This window comes from Neoarius graeffei, chromosome 26 (genome assembly GCF_027579695.1).
Source record: "Neoarius graeffei isolate fNeoGra1 chromosome 26, fNeoGra1.pri, whole genome shotgun sequence".
Lineage (NCBI taxonomy): Eukaryota > Metazoa > Chordata > Actinopteri > Siluriformes > Ariidae > Neoarius > Neoarius graeffei.
In genome coordinates, this window is record NC_083594.1 from 31,237,723 (window position 1) to 31,261,487 (window position 23,765).

The following is a 23,765-nucleotide window of genomic DNA, read 5'->3' on the forward strand; positions in this document are numbered from 1 at the left end:
AGCCACCAATTAGCCTAACCTGCATGTCTTTGGATTGTGGGGGAAAACAGAGCACCTGGAGGAAACTCACATAGACACGGGGAGAACATGCAAACTCCACACAGAAAGGCCCCCATCAGCCACTGGGCTCAAACCCAGAACCTTCCTGCTGTGAGGTGACAGTGCTAACCACTATGCCACCATGCCACCTAATACTCAATTCACAAAATCTAAAACAAAAAAACATGAAATAATAAAAAAAATCCCAATGCACTACAGAAAAAAGTAAGTGAATAACCACAAAGCAAAAACTGGCTATATCATGATCATCTACATGTTGTAGTCTCATCTCATTATCTCTAGCCGCTTTATCCTTCTACAGGGTCGCAGGCAAGCTGGAGCCTATCCCAGCTGACTACGGGCGAAAGGCGGGGTACACCCTGGACAAGTCGCCAGGTCATCACAGGGCTAACACATAGACACAGACAACCATTCACACTCACATTCACACCTATGGTAAATTTAGAGTCACCAGTTAACCTAACCTGCATGTCTTTGGACTGTGGGGGAAACCGGAGCACCCAGAGGAAACCCACGCGGACACGGGGAGAACATGCAAACTCCTCACAGAAAGGCCCTCGCTGGCCACGGGGCTCGAACCCGGACCTTCTTGCTGTGAGGCGACAGCGCTAACCACTACACCACCATGCCGCCCTGTGTTGTAGTTTAAAATTAATTATCATGCAGCTGGACCGCAAACTTTAGTGAGATTAAGAAAAGGAGTGTTTGATAACAGTTAAAGATAGGAGTATATCATTGTGGCAGCGGGGGCGTGGTCAAGTGCCGGTCTGTGACAGGAGGGCGGAGTCAGGGAAGGTAAGTGGCAGAATCACTACACCTGAGAGCAATTAACCTGTGTTTGTGTGTCTTCCCAGTGACCGCGCCCTACTTAAGGAGGGAGAGCAAGAGCAGAGAAGCTCATCCCCGAACAAGACGCCTGTCGTGTGTGTGTGTCTATCTGTTTGAGACAAATATTGTTCACTGAAAAGTGTGGCAATAAAAGCTCTATTCCAAACCCTGATCTCTGTCCTGCCGTCCTCTGTGCTCCACCCACCCATATGAACTGCCACAGTGGTGCCAAAACCCGGGAAAAGTGGAGCACCAGTCGAGCAGCTCCATGGAGTCTTCCCCGTTCGCCGACCTGGTCCACGCCCTCGCCACGGCCCAGCAAAGCCAGCACCAGGCACTCGTCACCCTCCGGAAGGAGCAAGAGCAATGCTTCGAGGCCCTGGTGCTGGCCCAACAAGAAGATCGAGAGGCGTTCCGACACCTCCTCGTGTCGGCAGGGTCCACCAGCGCTCCTACCGCGGCCCATCGCCCCTCACTGTCACCAAGATGGGCCCGCAGGACGACCCCGAGGCATTCATCATGCTCTTCGAGCAAGTCACCGAAGCCTCGGGGTGGCCGATGGAGCAGCGCGCCTCCTCCCCCTGCTAACGGGAGAGGCACAGCTGGCCACGCTACAGCTCCCTGTCGACCGCCGACTGGCCTACGCGGACCTCCGCCGGGCCGTCCTCCAGCGCATGGGATGCACCCCAGAGCAACAGCGCCAGCGCTTCCATGCGTTGCACTTGGAGGAAGTCGGCCGGCCGTTCTCGTTTGGCCAGCAGCTCCGGGATGCCTGCTGGCGGTGGTTGAGGGCCGACAACCGCGACGCCGAGGAAATCATCGATCAGGTGGTGCTGGAACAATTCGTTGCTCGCTTGCCAGCAGGAACCGAGGCGTGGGTCCAGTGCCACCGCCCGGTGACGCTGGATCAGGCAGTGGAGCTGGCGGAGGACCATTTGGCGGCTGTCTCGGCAGCAGGACAGCAGATGGCATCTTCTCTTCTCTCCTCTTCTCTCTCTCCCCCTCCTCCTGTGTCCCGTCCTCGCCCCATTCCCCCACCGCAGAGGCGGGGGCCGGCACCACCCCAGGCGGCCCGCCGCACGTGCGGTGCCCTCCCGTTTCTCCCTTCTGTGTCTGTCACTCCCCCACCTCAGGTGAGTGAGCCCCAGATCACCGGTGCAGAGGGAAAGCCCGGGCCGGTTTGCTGGCGCTGCGGGGAGCTGGGTCACCTTCAACAGCAGTGCACAGCGATGGAAGTGGGGGCGGTGGTTCGGATCCCCGACACGCCAGAGGCCGCCCTCGATCAGGCCGGAGCGTATCGCATACCGGTGAGTATCCAAGGGGATACATATCAGGCGTTGGTGGATTCTGGTTGTAACCAGACCTCAAGTCACCAAAGCCTGGTGCAAAATGAGGCACTGGGGGGAACACAGGGGGTGAAGATGTTGTGTGTGCACAGGGATGTTCACAGCTACCCTTTGGTGTCGGTCCACATTTTTTTCAGAGGGGAAAAATTTATAGTGAAGGCGGCGGTTAATCCTCGCCTTACCCACTCTTTAATTTTGGGGACTGATTGGTCGGGATTTCGGGGTTTAATGACTCGCCTAGTAAAAAGTGGGTCCTGCCATTTGACAGGGGGAGGTCCCAGTGTCGCTTTGGCGGGAGCAGCTGTCACAGAGCCGTCTACGTCATCTCCGCGTCAGAGTGAGGAGCCGCTGGCTCTTCCTCTCTCTATTGGGGAATCCCTCGTGGATTTCCCATTAGAACAATCGCGAGACGAGACTCTGTGACATGCATTTGACCAAGTGAGAGTAATCGATGGTCAAATGCTCCAGCTGAACGCCACCCCGTCCTTCCCCTACTTTGCAATTATGAAGGATAGGTTATACCGAGTGACGCAGGACACTCAAACTAAAGAGCAAGTCACGCAGCTTTTGATTCCGAAGAGCCGCCGGGAATTGGTATTCCAGGCGGCTCACTTTAATCCCATGGCTGGACACTTAGGGCAAGATAAGACACTAGCCCGAATAATGGCCCGATTCTATTGGCCGGGGATTCGCGGTGATGTTCGTAGGTGGTGTACGGCATGCCACGAATGCCAGTTAGTGAATCCAGCGGCCATTCCAAAAGCGCCTTTGCGCCCTCTTCCATTGATCAAGACCCCGTTTGAGAGAATTGGGATGGATCTCGTCGGGCCATTAGATCGGTCAGCATGGGGGTACCGCTTTATATTAATTCTGGTGGACTATGCAACGCGATACCCAGAAGCAGTGCCTCTGCGCAATATCTCAGCACGCAGTATTGCAGAGGCACTCTTCCGCGTCATCTCCCGAGTCGGAATCCCGAAAAAGATTCTGACTGATCAAGGCACTACGTTTATGTCATGAACACTGCGCGAACTGTATGGGTTATTGAGGATTAAGCCGATCCGCACCAGTGTGTATCACCCACAAATGGACGGTTTAGTAGAACGGTTCAACCGCACCCTCAAAAATATCATTAAAAAATTCGTAAGCGAGGACGCATGTAATTGGGATAAGTGGCTCAAGCCCTTGTTGTTCTCAGTGCGAGAGGTCCCCCAGGCCTCCACGGGGTTCTCCCCGTTCGAATTATTATATGGGTGTAAGCCACGCGGCATCCTAGACGTGCTGCGGGAAAATTGGGAGGAGGGACCTTCACAAAGCAAGAACGAAATTCAATACGTTATGGACCTGCGCACAAAACTCCACACACTCACCCACCTAACCCAGGAGAATTTGCGGCAGGCCCAGGAACGGCAAGCCCGCCTGTACAACAAGGGTACATGCCTTAGGGAGTTCACACAGGGAGATAAAGTACTCGTACTGTTGCCCACTTCAAGCTCCAAATTGATCGCCAAGTGGCAAGGACCCTTTGAGGTCACATGGCGAGTCGGGGATGTCAACTTCGAGGTGAGGCGAACGGACAGGGGTGGGGCGCTACAGATTTACCACCTCAATCTGCTGAAACTCTGGAATGAGGAGGTCCCCGTGGCGTTGGTGTCGGTGGTTCCGGAGAAGGCGGAGCTGGGGTCGGAGGTTCAAAAAGGGCATTGGCATCCCGTACCTCTCCGGTCCCCTGTGGAGACCACCTCTCCCCAACCCAACTCACGGAGGTCGCCAAGTTGCAGACCAAGTTTTCGGATGTGTTCTCGCCCCTGCCCGGTCGCACGAACCTCATAGAGCACCACATAGAGACACCCCCAGGGGTGGTAGTGCGTAGCCGCCCTTACAGGCTACCTGAACACAAAAAAAAGGTGGTTCGGGAAGAACTTCAGACCATGCTTGAAATGGGCATCGTCGAGGAGTCCCACAGTGACTGGAGCAGCCCGGTGGTCTTGGTACCCAAGGCCGACGGGTCGGTCCGGTTCTGTGTGGACTATAGAAAAGTCAACACAGTGTCTAAATTTGACGCGTACTCAATGCCTCGTATTGATGAGTTGCTCGATCGACTCGGCACGGCTCGCTTTTATTGGACACTGGATTTGACGAAGGGATATTGGCAGATCCCCTTGACTCCACTATCCCGAGAAAAAACGGCCTTTTCCACACCGTTTGGTTTACACCAATTCGTCACACTTCCGTTTGGGCTGTTTGGGGCACCCCCAACGTTTCAGTGGCTGATGGATAGAGTCCTCCACCCCCACGCCACTTATGCCGCCGTGTATCTAGATGATATAATCATCTATAGTAATGACTGGCCGAGGCACCTTGAACACCTAAGGGCCGTCCTTAGGTCGCTGAGGCGAGCGGGGCTCACAGCCAACCCAAAGAAGTATGTGATTGGGCGGGTGGAAGTACGGTATCTGGGCTTCCACTTGGGCAACGGGCAGGTGCGTCCCCAAATTAATAAGACGGCAGCGATTGCGGCCTGCCCGAGGCCCAAGACCAAAAAGGGGGTGAGACAGTTCCTGGGGCTGGCTGGCTATTATCATAGGTTTATACCTAATTATTCGGATGTCACCAGCCCGCTGACTGATCTCACTAAAAGGGGGGGCCCAGATCCGGTCCAGTGGACGGAGCAATGCCAACGGGCTTTTTCAGAGGTAAAGGCTGCACTGTGTGGGGGGCCACTTTTACACTCCCCTGACTTTTCTCTCCCCTTTGTGTTGCAGACCGATGCGTCGGACAGAGGGCTGGGGGCAGTTTTGTCCCAGGAGGTGGAGGGGGAGGACCGCCCCGTCCTCTACATCAGTAGGAAGCTGTCATTGCGGGAGGGGCGCTACAGCACCATTGAAAAGGAGTGTCTGGCGATCAAGTGGGCGGTCCTCGCCCTCTGTTACTACCTGCTGGGGCGCCCTTTCACTCTCTGTTCGGACTACGCGCCCCTCCAGTGGCTCCACCGCATGAAAGATGCCAACGCGCGGATCACCCGTTGGTATCTGGCACTCCAACCCTTTAATTTCAAGGTGGTCCACAGGCCGGGGGCGCAGATGGTCGTGGCGGACTTCCTCTCACGTCAAGGGGGGGTGGAGTCGGCTGCAGGCCGGACAGCTGCCCGGCCTGAGTAGGGCGGTGGGGGTATGTGGCAGCGGGGGCGTGGTCAAGCGCCGGTCTGTGACAGGAGGGCGGAGTCAGGGAAGGTAAGTGGCAGAATCACTACACCTGAGAGCAATTAACCTGTGTTTGTGTGTCTTCCCAGTGACCGCGCCCAACTTAAGGAGGGAGAGCGAGAGCAGAGGAGCTCATCCCCGAACAAGACGCCTGTCGTGTGTGTGTGTGTCTATCTGTTTGAGACAAATATTGTTCACTTAAAAGTGTGGCAATAAAAGCCCTATTCCAAACCCTGATCTCTCTCCTGCCGTCCTCTGTGCTCCACCCACCCATATGAACTGCCACAATCATGTACCATTATTATTTCTGTGCTTCCACGGAAGGCGGTCGCATTTTCTCTGCTCTCCCTCTCCCTCCTTTTTTTCCCTGCTTGTGCTTCTTTTTCTCATCTCATCTGTCTGTACTTTTTGAAGAGACTCTCTCCGCATTGCTTTCTAAACTAAAAAAAGCATGGAATTGATAAACTGGTCTCCTAACGAAATTGACACAGTTTTCTCGACGAGAAGCCTGGGTTCGGGGGAACTCGCCTGTCCTGCCGGAATGTTCGCAGCTGGTTACACGATGGATGCGTGAGAGCGGTGGCGGGTCGTGTGCCTGGCGATTCTTTCTGTGGAGGACATTGAAGATATCTACCTATTTGGAAACATGATTACAGGACTTTTGCTGATTGGATTAGGCATTGCCCTGGTATATCGAGGGAATCAGACAACGGTGACAGCTGTTCAAAGTCCCACAAAGCTGCCCGATATGATTGAAGCAGTGGGCAAAGCTGTCGGCACTCAGACTGTGACTATTCAGAATTTGAACCACAATATGGTTGTCATCTTGGAGAAGCTTTTGGCTTTGCAAGGAATAAGTATTTTGGAGAACAATTTGAACAGAATGGACGAAATGGACAGATATGGACGAGCGGTGTGGACGTGCAAAGACTGCATCTGTTCAAAAGACCAAACAATCTCTATCTTATCGACATTCGGCTCCCTGAGACAGCACCGGCCTCAGTTAAGGCCGTTGCTGGGACAACATTTCCCCCTGAAGGTCACTGCTGGGAGACGCTCTCGCATTCCTCACATTCCTTCTCCAACTTTCCGCGATCTCTGTTCTCACACCCAGTGTGACAAGCGGGTCCGTGACCAGCGCCGTCATGGCTGCAGGAGCAGATGGCTGCTTGCTTGCACTGGGTTATCTCTACCTCCCTTCAGAAGATTGCTATGTGCAATGGAATAGACCCCTGCAGTCTGGGAAAGAAGGATTTGTCATATGATCTTGAAAACTACCCTTCATTTGAGTTCCCTGACATCTTGAACTATCTGGTGTTGCAGACATCCTTCTACACCACAAAACATGAAGTGTGTGGAAGAGTATGGAGGCTTACAACTTTTTTGTATGTAGCTGGATAAAGGACCTCTGTATCAAGTCACTGCCGAATGAATCCTGTATTGTTTTTGCCCGTGTAAGTATAGGTTTTTTTATCTTTTCGTTCTCGTCTTTATAACAAAGTGCTGCAAGTTGAAGTGTAAACAAACAACAGTTCACTTGATTCTCACTTGTGTTTGCTCTTATCTCTCAGGTAAATCATTCACAACGATCATCAGAAACCCCTTTAAAGACCTGGCTCTTAGTTGAACAAGAAGGAGAAGTGATCACAGCGCATTGTAACTGTATGGCTGGGTAAGAATTTTGTCACAACGTTCATGCATGTGGACTTTGTGAGGAGAAAACAAAGAAACAGCTGGGGACTTTAGCACTTCGTGACTAAAAGAAGTACCACAACATAACGACACATAGTAAGAAAAGTACTTGGAAAACACGACACAGCTGAGGGGGATATACAAACGTTTCACGGAGTGATCACTGCAAACTCGAGCATGCTTTGACTTGGCTCCCTTCGATTTCAATGAGAGGTTCAAAAGCCACCTTTCTCCACCTTTCCATGCGCCAACTCATTTTTGAGGCACTTGTGATTCTTGAAAACTCAAGAATTTTGGCACCCTGATCAAATGTGCTTAAAATCACAAAGTCACATTGAGCAAGGGACTGGACGTGGTCCCAGAGCTCTATAGCGCCCCCGAGAACAAGCTATGGTTGAGATGAAGTTGCTCGCATTGGCACAAGATTTGGTGTGATCAATACTCTTGTGATACAGGACAAAGTTCACTTGGTTGTATTTGATTCCGTCCAACAGGAAGTCAGCCATACTGGATAGAATGTGGGATTTTTAAAATTTCCCGTATTATTTTGGCTTACCATGGCTAAAAACTCATGGAACTTTGTACATGAATTTGCCCTATAATATAATTTGAGTTGATATGGTAAATCAATCTAGGTGGGCTTCACTAACTACATAGTGCCCCCTAGTTCAAAAATACAGATTTGATACCTTGGAAATATTAGAAAACTCATGAAATTTGGTAGACACATCAGTCATGCACACCGCTACTGAACGATAAGGGCTTGAACCCAGGTGTGTCCGTGGGACTCTATAGTGCCCCCACATGGCATTGAGACTTCTGCCTAGTATATAGTTTCACCTATCCATGTCAAATTTTGTAGGTGTGTGGTGTGCCCCAAACTAAATAAAATTGCAATATACTTTGCATTAGCCATACTCAACAGGAAATTAGTTATTTTTGGTTTTGTGCATTTTGACACATGGTACATTTTGACGTACTCCTCCTAGGCGGTTTGTTGGATTCATACCATATTTGGTATACGTGATGTCCTTTTTTCTGCCCTAAACAGACTTGGAATGCCTTTTTTTATCAGTGGTCCATTACCAGGATCTGTGATCAGCAATTACAGGTTTTCCCGACTGCTCAGTCTCAACACCTGGCTTGTAAAGACATGTTTTTCATCTGGCATTAATTTTATTGACAACTTTAACCTTTTCTGGAAACACAAAGCCTTTTTCAGCCCAAATAGCACAGAACTCAGCTGGACTGGTGCCAAAGTCTTGGCAGACCATTATCAACACTCTGTCCACCATTCCATGCCGACCTTGGGTACACTTTCTGATAAGCGCTCTGTAGCTGCACTGAAAGGAGCTAACAACACTGATATGAACTCTGTTTGGGTACAAACTGAACCTCCCAGGGACATCAACAAAAACTCAAAAACAGTACGGAAACTCACTGCTGAGGTTCAAACTCAAGCAGTGAATCTGCAGGCAGAAAGAAGCGGGACTAATGCTCACTCTGATGGATTCAAGCAAAACTCCTTGTCACCAACGAAGGCAACTAAGCCCCCAGCAACTACAGAGGATCATGCTGACTCATCTGCCCCCAATACAGTTCAGGAAAATGATCAGAGGGTGGATCTATCACCACACACATCCCCGTCACTTTCCAAGGCTAGCAACATGATATCTGAGCTAACGGGTAAGCTGGCAGAACTATCAGAAAGACAGTCAGATAAACAAGCATCACCACAACCTCCTGAGACTGGCAATAGGCAATCACCAACAACAGCAGTGGATGTAACCCCAAGCCCCTCTGTATCTCCTTCACCCCCCAGACTGCGTTTTCCTGAGAAAATGGAGAGACTATTGTCTTTAAGCCGAGTGTCTTTGGCAAGCCCAAGAGGACATTCAAATCAAGTACCATACACAGAGCTGTCTCATGGTCAGGCCTTGTGTACCCCAAAATCTCTAATGATATATCCAACTGCCACAGCACCCAAGAAACAGAGGGCACCACCTCCCCCTGTGATTACAGATAAGACTCAAGGACCATGTGCACAGCTACAGTTCACCAGCAGCAGTGAAGACCTTCATGTTGGAATGAACTGATATAATCTGGGTCCAGATGGTCGTTTTGAAAATAAGCTGGGACCCACGACGTATTTTTCTATTCCTGTGCTAACAAGAAGGAGAGGTGTTCTTATTCATCCTATCAATGGGGTAAACTCGTCAAATCTCCTTCCAGTTCCAAAACAACCACAGAACGCTTCTGTGGAAATTATCCCCACATTCACTGTAAAACTAGCTCTTCAGAATGTAAGATCACTTAATAAGCCTTTTTTAATTAATGACTTCATTGGTACACACAAACTGGATTTTATGCTTTTTACTGAAACTTGGCTTGAACAATCAAGTAGCTCTATTACTCTTATTGAAGCAACTCCCCCACTCTTTGATTTCATGAGTGTTGGAAGAGCCAATAAACGGGGAGGAGGAATAGCAAATATATACAAGGCATGTTTTCAGTACAAACAGACAACTGTTGGTGATTTTACATCTTTTGAATACCTAAGTGCAATCCTAAAATGTTCTTCTAACATATTAGTGTTGACTATTTACAGACCACCAAGACTTTCTGCACCACTGTTCCTAGAGGAGTTTGGGGAACTGTTGTCAAATATTTGTTTAGAGTTTGACAATCGTATTATTTCTGGGGATTTTAATTTCCATGTTGATAATCCAGATAACACATAATGCAAATGAATTTCTTACACTGATTGATGCCTTCAACCTAACACAACATGTACAAGGGCCAACACACTCCCATGGCCACACCCTCGACCTTGTCATCACTAAGGGTCTTAATGTATTTACTAGTGTCATGGACCTGGGTATATCTGATCATTTCTGTGTTTTCTTTGATGTTTCCATTTCCCCTCACTTTCAAAACAAGTCTGTGACTGTAAAAAAGAGGGTAATTACCAATGGCACAGCAGCTCTTTTTGAGCAGGCACTCTCAGAACTCCCATGTCAATCTTCAGATTGTGCAGATGATCTAATGGAAATTTTTAATTCAAGAATGAATCATATTATGGATGCTATTGCTCCTTTAAAAACCAAAAGAGTCATAGACAAAGGAAAAGCACCCTGGAAACTAAATCCAACAGTTAAAATGTTAGAGGGAATGTAGAAAGTCTGAAAGAAAATGGCGTAAATCTAAACTCCAGATTCATTATCAAATCTACAAAGGGATGTTATGTAAATACAACTTAGAAATTTCTAAAGCAAGACAGTCCTTTTTTGCTGACATTATTAATAGGAATATCAACAATGCCCGTGTGCTATTTTCTACAGTTGAAAAGCTAACAAACCCATCAAAACAAATGCCTTCTGAATTTCTCTCAGTTAATACATGCAACGACTTTGCATCTTTTTTCAAAGGAAAGATTGATAAAATACGTATGAATATAGCCACACAGGTGCAAACACTTCAAAATCTGGAACCATTGGATAACGAAAGAGGGGGTCGTAATACAATGTCAACATTTAGTTTAATTGATGTTGAGACTCTGAGAAAAACAGTACAAAGTCTCAGCTCCTCCACATCTGAACTGGACATTTTACTTACAGTCTTTTTCAAATCTGTTCTTCACCTAATATCAGACGAGGTACTTCAGATTATCAACACCTCCTTACGAACTGGCATGTTTCCCTCATCTCTGAAAAAAGCGGTTGTAAAACCCCTACTGAAAAAGAATAATCTGGATGTCTCAGTACTCAACAACTACAGGCCCATATCCAATTTGCCATTTGTTGGTAAAATAATTGAAAAAATTGTTTTTAATCAATTAACTGCCTTCCTGACATTAAACGGATGTTTTGATAAGTTTCAGTCAGGTTTTCGTGCCAATCATAGCACTGAAACAGCTCTTACTAAAGTCATGAATGACCTACGTCTCAATTCTAATGCTGGTAAAACATCAGTCTTGGTGCTTTTAGACTTAAGTGCTGCATTTGACACGGTAGATCATTCCATACTGTTACATCGACTGGAGCATTGGGTTGGATTTACTGGTATAGTAATCAACTGGTTAAAATCCTACCTACAACAAAGATTTTTTTATGTGGCCATTGGAGGCCACAGTTCATCACCTGTGTCCTTGAACTGTGGGGTTCCCCAGGGCTCAATCCTGGGACCATTACTATTCAACCTTTATATGCTCCCACTTGGACAAATTATTAAGAATAACTCAATAAACTTCCATAGCTATGCAGATGACACTCAGCTTTACTTAGCTATGTCACCTAATGACTATGCCCCTCTTGAGTCTCTTCATAGATGCATTGACCAAATTAACAAATGGATGTCTCACAATTTTCTTCAGCTGAACGCAGATAAAACTGAAGCAATTATATTTGGCAAAAAGGAGGAAAGGCTTAGGATTGCCACTGTTCTTGAAACTAAGGGGCTTAAAGCAAAGGAAACTGTCAAAAACCTTGGTGTCCTTATTGACAGCGAACTTAACTTCAACAGTCATATGAAAGTGGTAAAAAAGTCTGCATTCTATCACCTAAAAAACATTTCTAAACTCAGGGGTCTCATGTCAAAACATGATCTAGAAAAACTTATTCATGCTTTCATCTCCAGTAGGGTTGGTTACTGCAATAGCCTTTTCACAGGTCTTCCAAAAAAGACCATCAAAGAGCTTCAACTAATCCAAAATGCAGCAGCAAGGGTTCTTACAAGAACAAAAAGGGTAGTCCATATCACTCCAATCCTAAGGTCTCTGCACTGGCTCCCAGTGAGTTATAGAATTGACTTTAAAGCACTACTTCTTCTATTTAAAACATTAAATGGGATGGGACCCAGCTACCTACTGGATATGTTTCAATTATATGCACCAACAAGGTCTCTAAGATCACAAGAGAAAAACTTGCTAGTAATACCAGCTGTCAAAACGAAGTGTGGTGAAGCAGCCTTTAGTTGCTATGCTGCTAAGCTTTGGAACCAACTTCCAGATGATATCAAAAATGCTCCTACTGTTGTTAGTTTTAAATCCAGGCTCAAGACAAAGCTGTTTTCAGATGCTTTCACTTCATTAATTTTTACCTAAGTAATTAATTTCCTTTAACATAATTTCTTTTAATTTTGATTTTAATGATTTTACTTTCTTTATTTTAATTTCTTTTTAATCTTGGATTTTAATGATTTTACTTTTACTTTAATTCTTTGTTACTGTGATCCTCGTAGATTTTGTCTGCGGGACGATTTTATTTGGTGATCCTCGTAGATTGTGTCTGTGGGACGATTTTTGGTGATCCTCGTGGAAGAGCCACGGGAAGAGCGCGCTTTATGTGATCCTCGTAGATTTTGTCTGCGGGACGATTTTTGGTGATCCTCGTAGATTTTGTCTGCGGGACGATTTTATTTGGTGATCCTCATAGATTTTGTCTGCGGGACGATTTTTGGTGATCCTCGTGGAAGAGCCACGGGAAGAGCCACGGGAAGAGCGCGCTTTATGAGTTAAACCCATAATAATTAATCTTGAGGCTGATTCCTTTTTTGAACTTTATTTCATTTTATTATTTTATTTCTACTATTGTTTAATTCTTATTTTTCTTCCCCAGTTATTTTATGTAATTTTATTTTCTATTGTTTACTGTTCTGCTTTTACTTCTGTAAAGCACATTGAACTGCCACTGTGTATGAAATGTGCTATATAAATAAACTTGCCTTGCCTTGCCTTGCCTGATCTTGCTGACTTTGAAATGTGAAGAGATTTGCAACAACTAGCAAGCTTTTGAAATGGCAAAACAAATTTATATGTTTCACCACGCAAACAGGAAGTGTGTTACAAATGCACCATGCATTGCCTGATATGGCTCAAACTTCACAGGTTATAGGATATAATGGTTTTGATTATATCCACATGCCCAAAGTAGCCCTTTGGTATAGCGCCACCATAGTGGAGACAGTAATGACTCCATTGCCAAAACACGTGTTACATTTTGATGTGCTCTTCCTGTATGATCAATACTCTTGTGATACAGGAGAAAGTTCACTTGGTTGTATTTGACTCCACCTAACAGGAAGTCGGACATTTTGGAATTTGTGATGTTTTAAGCTATTTTTTTACATACTGTGGTATATTGAGCTTATGGGCTTACCATAGTTTCATGTGTGTTCATGTGATATGCGCATGCTTAGACAGATGAGCCAGAGAGCGTGAGCCATTACCGGCATGGCATGTTGTATCAGTTATGCAAGTTATCAGTAAAGGTGTTAAATGCATGCAACCATCTCATCATTAATACACCAAATAATTGGCAACGAGGTAAAATGAGGTAGCCTAACTGTAGTGAGCAGTGAAGATGGCAAGCTTCCCTAAACCGGACATGTTCAATCCCAGAAATGAACAGTGGACAGCCTATGTTGAGCGAATGGAACTTTTTTTCGAAGCACACAATGTCAGGGACGGAAAACAGGTAGCTACTCTGCTAAGCTCTGTTGGTGCTTCTACATACGGACTGCTACGAAATTTAGTTCAGCCTCTGAAACCTAAAGACAAGACTTTTGATGAGATCGTGGAAATTCTGTCAGGTTACTATGAACCTAAGCCACTGGTCATAACTGAGCGATTCAGATTCCGCCAATGTGTTCAGAAAGATGGTGCAACGGTAGCTCAATTTGCTGCTGAACTGAAACAGCTAGCTGCAAGATGTGATTTCGGGGATAGACTGGACGAGGCTCTACGAGACGGCTTTGTCAGTGGAATTCTTGATGAAGCGTGCCAGCGCAAGTTGCTTTCCATGGATGGGCTAACGTTTGCCAGAGCCCAGGAGATCGCTCTCAACATGGAAGCGGCCCACCGAGACACACGACAGCTAAGGCAAAGCGAGCCACCGTCTACATCGTCTGTTCACAAGGTAGCTGAAAAACAAAAGCCTTCTCAGTCAGCACAGACAGTGTGCTATAGATGCAAAGGGAAGAATCATAGCGCAAGTGACTGCTACTTTAAAAGCGCTAAATGCCATAAATGTGGCAAAGTTGGCCATATCCAGAAAGCATGCAGAGGGGGGCAGCCTGCCGTGAGGGAGAAGAAAGGGAAGCAAAATAAAAATCAGCACAGAGTGGCAAGTTATGTGCAAGCAGAAGAAGATGAGGAAGTGTTCTGTGTAAATGAAACAGACAAACAGGTATTCAAAGCGAACTTTGCTGTAAACCAGAGAAATGTTTGAATGGAAATTGACTCTGGAGCCACAGTTAGCATAATATCTGAGGCAATGTACAAAGAGTCGTTCGCGGATGTGCCGCTAGGGGGCAGCAACGTCACACTGAAGACCTACACTGGCCAGGCCATTCCAGTCAGAGGGCAGTTCATGGCAAAAGTTGCTTATGGAGATCAGACTGCTGACTTACCATTAATTGTAGTGAAAGGCAATGGACCTGCACTTTGTGGTAGGAACTGGCTTGAAAGCATTAAGTTGGACTGGAAAACAATTAAAATGGTCAGTGAAAATGCAAAACAGCCCTCAGCGCCCAAGTCAATGCCTGTGGTGCTAGAAAAATACAGTCAAGTCTTCAAAGAGGAGTTGGGAACATTAAAGGAAATTAAAGCAACAATTTCTGTCAAACCAGACGCCACGCCCTAGTTCCACAAAAGCCGGCCCTTGCCGTTCGCAATGAAAGCAAGAGTCGAAGAGGAACTACAGCGACTGGAAAAGGAAAACATCATCAGTCCAGTGAAGCACAGTGAGTAGGCTACTCCTGTTGTCCCTGTGGTCAAGCGAGATGGCACGATTCATTTGTGCGGTGACTACAAGGTGACAGTGAACCAGGCAACCAACACAGACATATACCCACTACTGCGCATTGAAGAAGTGCTGGCAACTCTGAGTGGTGGAAATTTGTTTTCAAAAATAGACCTAGCCTCAGCTTACCAACAAGTGCTCCTTGATGAAGAATCAAAAAAATACACAACAATCAACACTCACAAGGGCTTGTTTGTGTATAATCGTCTTAGCTTTGGCATTAACTCTGCCATCAGCATCTTCCAGAGAGTGATGGAGAGTCTGATGATGGACCTGAACGTGGTCGTTTACCTCAATGACCTGCTCATAATGGGAAGAGATGAGGCAGAACATCTGAAGAACCTCAACAGAGTCCTGCAACGCTTGCAAGAGAATGGGCTCAGAGTGAAAAAGTCAAAGTGCAAGTTCGGAAAGACCCAAATCTAATACCTGGGCCATGTCCTGGATGAAAAGGGGGTGTACCCATCTGTAGACAAGGTGAGAGCAATACACGATGCACCCACACCCACAAACGTCAAAGACCTACGGGCTTTCCTAGGCCTAGTGAACTACTATGGCCATTTTGTGCCACAGCAAAGCACTGTGTTAGCGCCACTTTACAGACTGCTGAAAGAACAAGTCACATGGAAATGGAAGAAAGCCGAGCAAGACGCATTCAACAAATGTAAAGAGCTCCTGACAAGTGACGAAGTGTTAGTACACTATGATCAGAGCCTGCCGTTGACCCTTGCCTGTGATGCTTCAGCTTATGGCATTGGAGCTGTAATCCAACACACAACACCAGATGGAGAAGAGCATCCAATAGCTTATGCTTCACGTACACTCTCTCCAGCAGAGAATAAGTATTCACAAATTGAGAAAGAGGCCTTAAGCCTTGTGTATGGTGTTAAGAAGTTTCACCGATACCTCTGGGGATGTAAATTCAACCTGTTCACAGACCATAGGGCATTATTGACTTTGTTCGGAGAACGCAAAGGGCTCCCCACAATGGTAGCAGCCCGGATCCAGAGGTGGGCCATCGTACTGTCAGCATACAACTACCACATTGTTTACCGTCAGTCAGAGAAGCATGGCAATGCTGATGGGTTGTCTCGTGTGCCGCTGTCAGAGACCAAGGATGCGGGAACAGAGATAATCTCCGCCTACGTCGATGCACTGATATGTGAACACCTAGAGGGTGTGCCGCTGACTGCAAAGCAGATTGCCAAGGTAACGAGAACTGACACAGAGCTGTCAAGGCTGCACAGATTCATCATGGAAGGGTGGCCAAAGGAAATTCCTGAAGAACTGAAAGCATACCACAAAAAGCGTGATGAACTCTCTGTGGAGCAGGGGTGTGTGCTGTGGGGCACGAGAGTAATTGCACCAACTAAGCTCTGAGCTGCCGTGCTTAAAGAAATCCACAGTGGGCACCCTGGCATTGTGAAAATGAAGGTAATCGCACGACAATATGTCTGGTGGCCACATATTGATATGGACATTGAGAAAGTGTGCAAAGGATGTGAAACGTGCCAGCTAGAGCAAAGCATGCCGCGCCACGTGCCACTGCATCCCTGGGAATTTCCAGGAGGTGTTTGGAAGAGGCTTCACATTGACTTTGCAGGGCCTTTCATGGGCCACATGTTCATGATTGTAGTTGATGCATTCTCAAAATGGCTGGAGGTTTACAAAATGACACAAATAACCTCCACGGGAACCATCACCAGACTAAAGAGACTGTTCGCATCATATGGAGTCCCTGAACAGATTGTCACAGACAATGCAACAACCTTTATGTCTGATGAGTTCCAGCAGTTCGTGAGGAGAAATGGAATTCTCCACACGACCAGTGCCCTGAAGCACCCAGCCACAAACGGCCTAGCCGAGAGATACGTCTCAATGTTCAAGGCTGGCATGAAAAAGCTGGTGAGAGAAAATTTGAGCATTGAAGACAAAGTCTCTCACTTCCTGCTACGGTATCGCACCACTCCCAACAGCACAACAGGCGAGACGCCTGCTGATGTGTTTTTGAAAAGACATGTCCGAACCAGACTGGACTTTTTGAAACCAAACATCCAAGAAATGGTGAGGAGAAAGCAGTATCTGCAGAAGGAAGGGCATGACAGAAAGGCGTTGGACAGACAGTTCGATGTCGAGGAGCAAGTCTACCTGCGAAACACTGCTGGCGAAACCCCAAGGTGGATCCCAGGAGTCATCACCCAGCAGTCAGGGCCTGTGTCATTCAAGGTCCGCAGTGAAGCGACGGATCAAGAATACAGACGCTATGGAGACCAGCTGAGACCTCGCCGTTCTGCGGGGCTTCCAGATCAGCAACCTGAGGAAGTAGCTGAGGAGACCGGGCTGATGGAGAGCAGTTTCAGAGCATCCCCAGCACCTGAACTGTCAGAGCCAGCTGAGCTGCCTGATCCTGTAGCGGTGACCCTGAGGCGCTCCCAGCGTACCCCAAAAGTGCCTCAACGTTACCAGGACTGAGTGAGGTGATAAGAGACTGAGTGCTGATGTTTAGTAAAAGTTATAGTTAAAGCATTCAGTTTATTCAGTTTATTCAGTTAACTTTATTATGCGGTATGGGTAATGTTGACATTTCTAATCTTAATGCGCATAGTAAGGATATATTTTATGTTACAGTGTTTGGTTAGAATAATACATTAAGCTAACCTTAAAGTAAATGGGGAGATATATTTTATATGATTGGGATGTCTTTTCTAAGTTACCTTTAAAGTAAAGGGGGAGGTGATGTGGTATATTGAGCTTATGGGCTTACCATAGTTTCATGTGTGTTCATGTGATATGCGCATGCTTAGACAGATGAGCCAGAGAGCGTGAGCCATTACCAGCATGGCATGTTGTATCAGTTATGCAAGTTATCAGTAAAGGTGTTAAATGCGTGCAACCGTCTCGTCATTAATACACCACACATACTTTTTCGCACTTCTCTGAGCCAGTTTGTTGATTTTCTTTGAGAGTTGGTAGGAATAAACTTCAGACATATCGGATGATAAATTGCGAAGGAACAGTGAATAGCTCAAACAAGGACATAATAGCAGCCAATGTTCAATGGAATATGGGATTTTGAAATTTTGCCACACTGTTCTGAGGGGCTTACGATGGCTAAAAATGCATGGAACCTACCTCTGACATTTGCTGTGGGATATCTTTTGAGGTAATATTGTAAATTAGCATAGCTTGGCCTCATCAGCTATATAGAGCCCCCTATTTCAAAACTTTTTGCTTTGGTTGCCACACAGCTCGTTCGGTGTTCATGAGTTTTGGAGGGAACATTGTCCTCACTAAGGCAAACATATTTCCCATTTCCCATTGCATTGCTTGAAAGTTTGTGAACTCTTTAGAATTTTCTATATTTCTGCATTAATATGACCTAAAACATCATCAGATTTTCACACAAGTCCTAAAAGTAGATAAAGAGAACCCAGTTAAACAAATGAGACAAAAATATTATACTTGGTCATTTATTTATTGAGGAAAATGATCCAATATTACATTTCTGTGAGTGGCAAAAGTATGTGAACCTCTAGGATTAGCAGTTAATTTGAAGACGAAATTAGAGTCAGGTGTTTTCAATCAATGGGATGACAATCAGGTGTGAATGGGCACCCTGTTTTATTTAAAGAACAGGGATCTATCAAAGTCTGATCTTCACAACACATGCTTGTGGAAGTGTATCATGGCACAAACAAAGGAGATTTCTGAGGACCTCAGAAAAAAACGTTGTTGATGCTCATCAGGCTGGAAAAGGTTACAAAACCATCTCTAAAGAGTTTGGACTCCATCAATCCACAGTCAGACAGATTGTGTACAAATGGAGGAAATTGAAGACCATTGTTACCCTCCCCAGGAGTGGTTGACCAACAAAGATCACTCCAAGAGCAAGGCGTGTAATAGTTAGCAAGGTCACAAAGGACCCCAGGGTAACTTCTAAGTAACTGAAGGCCTCTCTCACATTGGCTAATGTTAATGAGAAAGGAAAACACTGCATTCCAGCATAAGCACCTTATCCCATCTGTGAAACATGGTGGTGGTCGTATCATGGTTTGGGCCTGTTTTGCTGCATCTGGGCCAGGACAGCTTGCCATCATAGACGGAACAATGAATTCTGAGTTATACCAGCGAATTCTAAAGGAAAATGTCAGGACATCTGACTGATAACTGAAAGCAAAGGTTCACATACTTTTGCCACTCACAGATATGTAATACTGGATCATTTTCCTCAATAAATAAATGACCAAGTATAATATTTTTGTCTCATTTATTTAACTGGGTTCTCTTTATCTACTTTTATAACTTGTGTGAAAATCTGATGATGTTTTAAGTCATATTTATGCAGAAATATAGAAAATTCTAAAGGTTTCACAAACCTTCAAGCACCACTGTACATTCTGGTGTGGTTCATGCAACAGCACCTCCTAGAAGACATGCTCACATTATGTGCAAATATCAATACTTCACCCTGTGTGAACGTTCACATGCAACGGCCTGACATGCATGCAGAGAAACGCATGTTGAAAGGGTGGCTGGAAATTGGGTAAGACCAAATTAGGGAAAACACAGCAATACTCAAGAAACTTTGAATGTGTGTATAGTGGTCAGAGTTGTCAAGACTATTAATAGGAACATACACTGTAGCTTTGTGTGTGTGTGTGTGTGTGAGAGAGAGAGAGAGAGAGAGAGAGAGACCATAGTTAGCTCAGCTTCCAGCTCTTTAATTCTGTTCTCCTTCATGTCAATCTCTGAGCGCAGGAGGCCAACGTGCTCCGTGGCCTCTTTGGTTTGCCTGCGCAGATCCCACTTCTCCCTCTCCAGAAGGTCCTTATCCTTTGCCAGAGACTTCACCACATCCTCGCTCTCCTATACACACACACACACACACACACACACACACACACAAAACTGTTCATAACACTTGAGAAAGCTACATAAACACTTTCAAATAGACTTCCTTAGTCAATCTTATTGTCAAGTTGAGTAGAAGTGATGCTAACTTTTGTTGACAAAGTTATGATACTTTCCAGGCTGACATACTGTATCATCATAACTGACTGTATAACTCAGTGTATTTTCCATAAAGAAGAAATAATGTCAGAGAGTAAAAGAATGTGTTTTGACCTGTTTTCCTAAAACTGATATCAGAAGACCTTGTTGAAAATTGAGATGTGAAGAAGTTAATGGGTGTAATGAGTGACAGTGAACACACTGACCTTTTTGTGCTGGTCATAGTTCCTGATGAAGTCACGGAGCTGTTCCTCTCGAGACTCTAATGTAGCATACAGCTGCTGCATCTGGTTCATTAAGTCAGTCTTCTCTGCCTTTAACCTTGTACGGTCAGATTTCATAGCTACACACACACACACACACACACACACACACTTTATTTTGTAAAAAACAAATTCTAAAAAAAAAAAAAATCCTGCCATTTCATTGAAGTTTTGACCTTCAGGGAAAAATGCCCTCATCCTTTCTTTGAATCCCAGATTGCAGTGTATAATTAGGGCCCGAGCACCGGAGGTGCAAGGTCCTGTTGTATTCATAAGGATTCTTCTTCTTTTTATTATTATTATTATTATTATTATTATTATTATTAATAAACACTTTGCCATTTTGGAGGTGGTTCCCATGGGTGAAAACTCATGAAATGTGGTATAGATGTCAATCATGCGCACCACTACATCCACATGCCCATACTGACCCTCTGGTATAGCACCACCCTTTGGACCAGGACAGTAATGACTCCATTGCCAAAAAATTAAAACTCATGAAATTTGGTCCACACATCAATCCTTGCAACCACTACTCAGTGATAGGGGCTTGACCCCAGGTGTCTCTGGGGGACTCCATAGCGCCCCCACATCATTGAGACACCTACCCGGTATATAGTTTCACCTATCCGTGTCAAATTTGGGTATTTGCACAAAATTGCAATATACTTTGCATAAGCCATACTCAACAGGAAGTGAGTTATTTTTGGTTTTGTGCGTTTTCACACGTGTTACATTTTAACATACTCCTCCTAAGGGATTTGTTAGATTCATGCCATACTGTATTTGGTAGACGTCATGTCAAGATGTTGCTCATGTTAAATTTCAAAGGGATTTGCAATATCTCGCAAGATGTTGAAATGGCAAACAAATAAATTTCTACGTTATGCCAAACAAACAGGAAGTGTGTCATAAATTCACCATGCATTGCCTGATATGGCTCAAACTTCATAGGTTATAGGATATCATGGTTTTGAAGATATCCACATGCCCAAAGTCACCCTCTGGTATAGCACCACCATTTGGACATGCACAGTATGACTCCATTACCAAAACATGTATTACGTTTTGACGTACTCTTCCTAAGCAGTTTTTTGAATTCATGCGAAATTCGGTAAACCTGATGTTAAGGTGTTGCTGATGTTAAATTGCGAAGGGATTTGTGATATCTTGTAATATGATGAAATGGTTAACCAATAAATGTATACATTATGCCATGCAAACAGGAAGCGTGTGATAAATTCACCATGCATTGCCAGATATGGCTAAAACTGCACAGGTTATAGGATATAAAGGTTCTGATGATATCCACATGCCCAATTTGACCCTGTGGTATAGCTCTACCATTTGGAACTGGACAGTAATGACTCCATTGCCAAAAAACTCAAACTCATGAAATTTGGTACACATATCAGTCCTGGCCACTGGTACTCATGGATAGAGGCTTGACCCCAGGTGTGTCTAGGGGACTCCATAGCACCCCCACCTGTCATTGAGACTTCTGCCCAGTATATAGTTTCACCTATCCGTATCAAAATTGGTAGGTGTGTGGGGTGCCCCAAGATGAACAAAACTGAAATGCACATTGTTTTAGCCAATTGATTTGCAACAGGATTTGTGATATCTTGCATGATGTTGAAATGGTGAACCAATAAATTTATGTTTCGCCATGCAAACAGGAAATGTGTAATAAATTCACCATGCAGTGCCTGATACGGCTGAAACTTCACACATTATAAGCCATAATGGTTCTGATGACATCCACATGCCCATACTGAGCCTCTGGTATAGCACCACCCTTTGGACCAGGACAGTAATGACTCCATTGCCAAAAAATTAAAACTCATGAAATTTGGTCAACACATCAATCCTTGCAACCACAACTCAGGGATAGAAGCGTGGCACCGGGTGTGTCTGGGGGACTCCATAGCACCCCCATATGTCATTGAGACTCCTGCCAAGTATATAGTTTCACCTATCCGTGTCAAATTTGGTAGGTGTGTGGAGTGTCCCTAGATGAACAAAATTGCATTATACATCGCTGTAGCGCGAATAAAGTGTGGGTGGAGCACAGAGGATGGCAGGACAACGTTTAGATGCAGAGAATGATATTTATTAATCAACTTTTCAGTGGGAAGCAGCGTAAGCCCACATACACACGCACACACACACTCTGCTTCCGGTCCCGGGTCACGCTCCCTCTGCTCTCTCTCTGCCTCCTTAAATAGGGAGTGGTTACTGGGAAAACACACACACACAAAACAAAGGTTAACTACCGTCAGGTGTAGCGATTCTGCCACTCACCTTCCCTGGCTCCGCCCTCCTGTCACAGACCGGCGCTTGACCACGCCCCCGCTGCCACATACCCCCACTGCCCGACTCAGGCCGGGCGCCCGTACAGCCTGCAGCTGACTCCCCCCCCCCCTTGACGGGAGAGGAAGTCCACCACGACCATCTGTGCCCCCGGCCTGTGGCCCACCTTGAAGTTGAAGGGTTGGAGTGCCAGATACCAACGGGTGATCCGCGCGTTGGCATCCTTCATGCGGTGGAGCCACTGGAGGGGCGCGTGGTCCGAACAGAGGGTGAAAGGGCACCCCAGCAGGTAGTAACGGAGGGCGAGGACCGCCCACTTGATCGCCAGGCACTCTTTCTCAATCGTGCTGTAGTGCCCCTCACGCACTGACAGCTTCCGGCTGATGTAAAGGACCGGGTGATCCTCCCCCTCCACCTGCTGGGACAAAACGGCCCCCAGCCCTCTGTCCGACGCATCCGTCTGTAACATAAAAGGGAGAGAGAAGTCAGGGGAGTGTAAAAGTGGCCCCCCACACAGTGCAGCCTTTACCTCAGAGAAAGCCCGCTGGCACTGCTCCGTCCACTGGACCGGATCTGGCGCCCCCTTTTTAGTGAGGTCAGTCAGCAGGCTGGTGACGTCTGAATAATTAGGTATAAACCTACGATAGTAGCCAGCCAGCCCCAGGAACTGTCTCACCCCCTTTTTGGTCTTGGGCCTCGGGCAGGCCGCAATCGCTGCTGTCTTATTAATTTGGGGACGCACCTGCCCGTTGCCCAAGTGGAAGCCCAGATACCGTACTTCCACCCGCCCAATCGCACACTTCTTTGGGTTGGCAGTGAGTCCCGCCCACCTCAGCGACCTAAGGACGGCCCTCAGGTGTTGCAGGTGCCGCTGCCAGTCATTACTATAAATGATAATGTTGTCTAAATAAGCGGCCGCATAGGTGGCGTGCGGCCGGAGGACCCTGTCCATCAGCCGCTGAAACGTAGCGGGTGCCCCAAACAGCCCAAACGGAAGTGTGACGAACTGGTGTAAGCCGAACGGTGTGGAAAAGGCCGTTTTCTCCCGGGATAATGGAGTCAAGGGGATCTGCCAATATCCCTTCGTCAAATCCAGTGTCGAGTAAAAGCGAGCCGTGCCTAGTCGATCGAGCAGCTCATCAATACAAGGCATTGGGTATGCGTCGAATTTAGACACCGTGTTGACTTTTCTATAGTCCACACAGAACCGGACCGAGCCGTCGGCCTTGGGAACCAAGACCACCGGGCTGC

The 23,765-nt window shown here is 46.3% G+C and overlaps 1 protein-coding gene across 1 annotated transcript in view; it reads right to left on the bottom strand.

Moving 5' to 3' along the window:
• LOC132874200 (kazrin-like) overlaps positions 1-23,765 on the bottom strand; it is a 134,141-nt gene that overhangs the window by 81,472 nt on the left and 28,904 nt on the right. Inside the window, 2 exon segments of the mRNA XM_060910189.1 lie at positions 19,624-19,794; positions 20,145-20,281. Coding sequence (XP_060766172.1) covers positions 19,624-19,794; positions 20,145-20,281 — 308 coding nt within the window.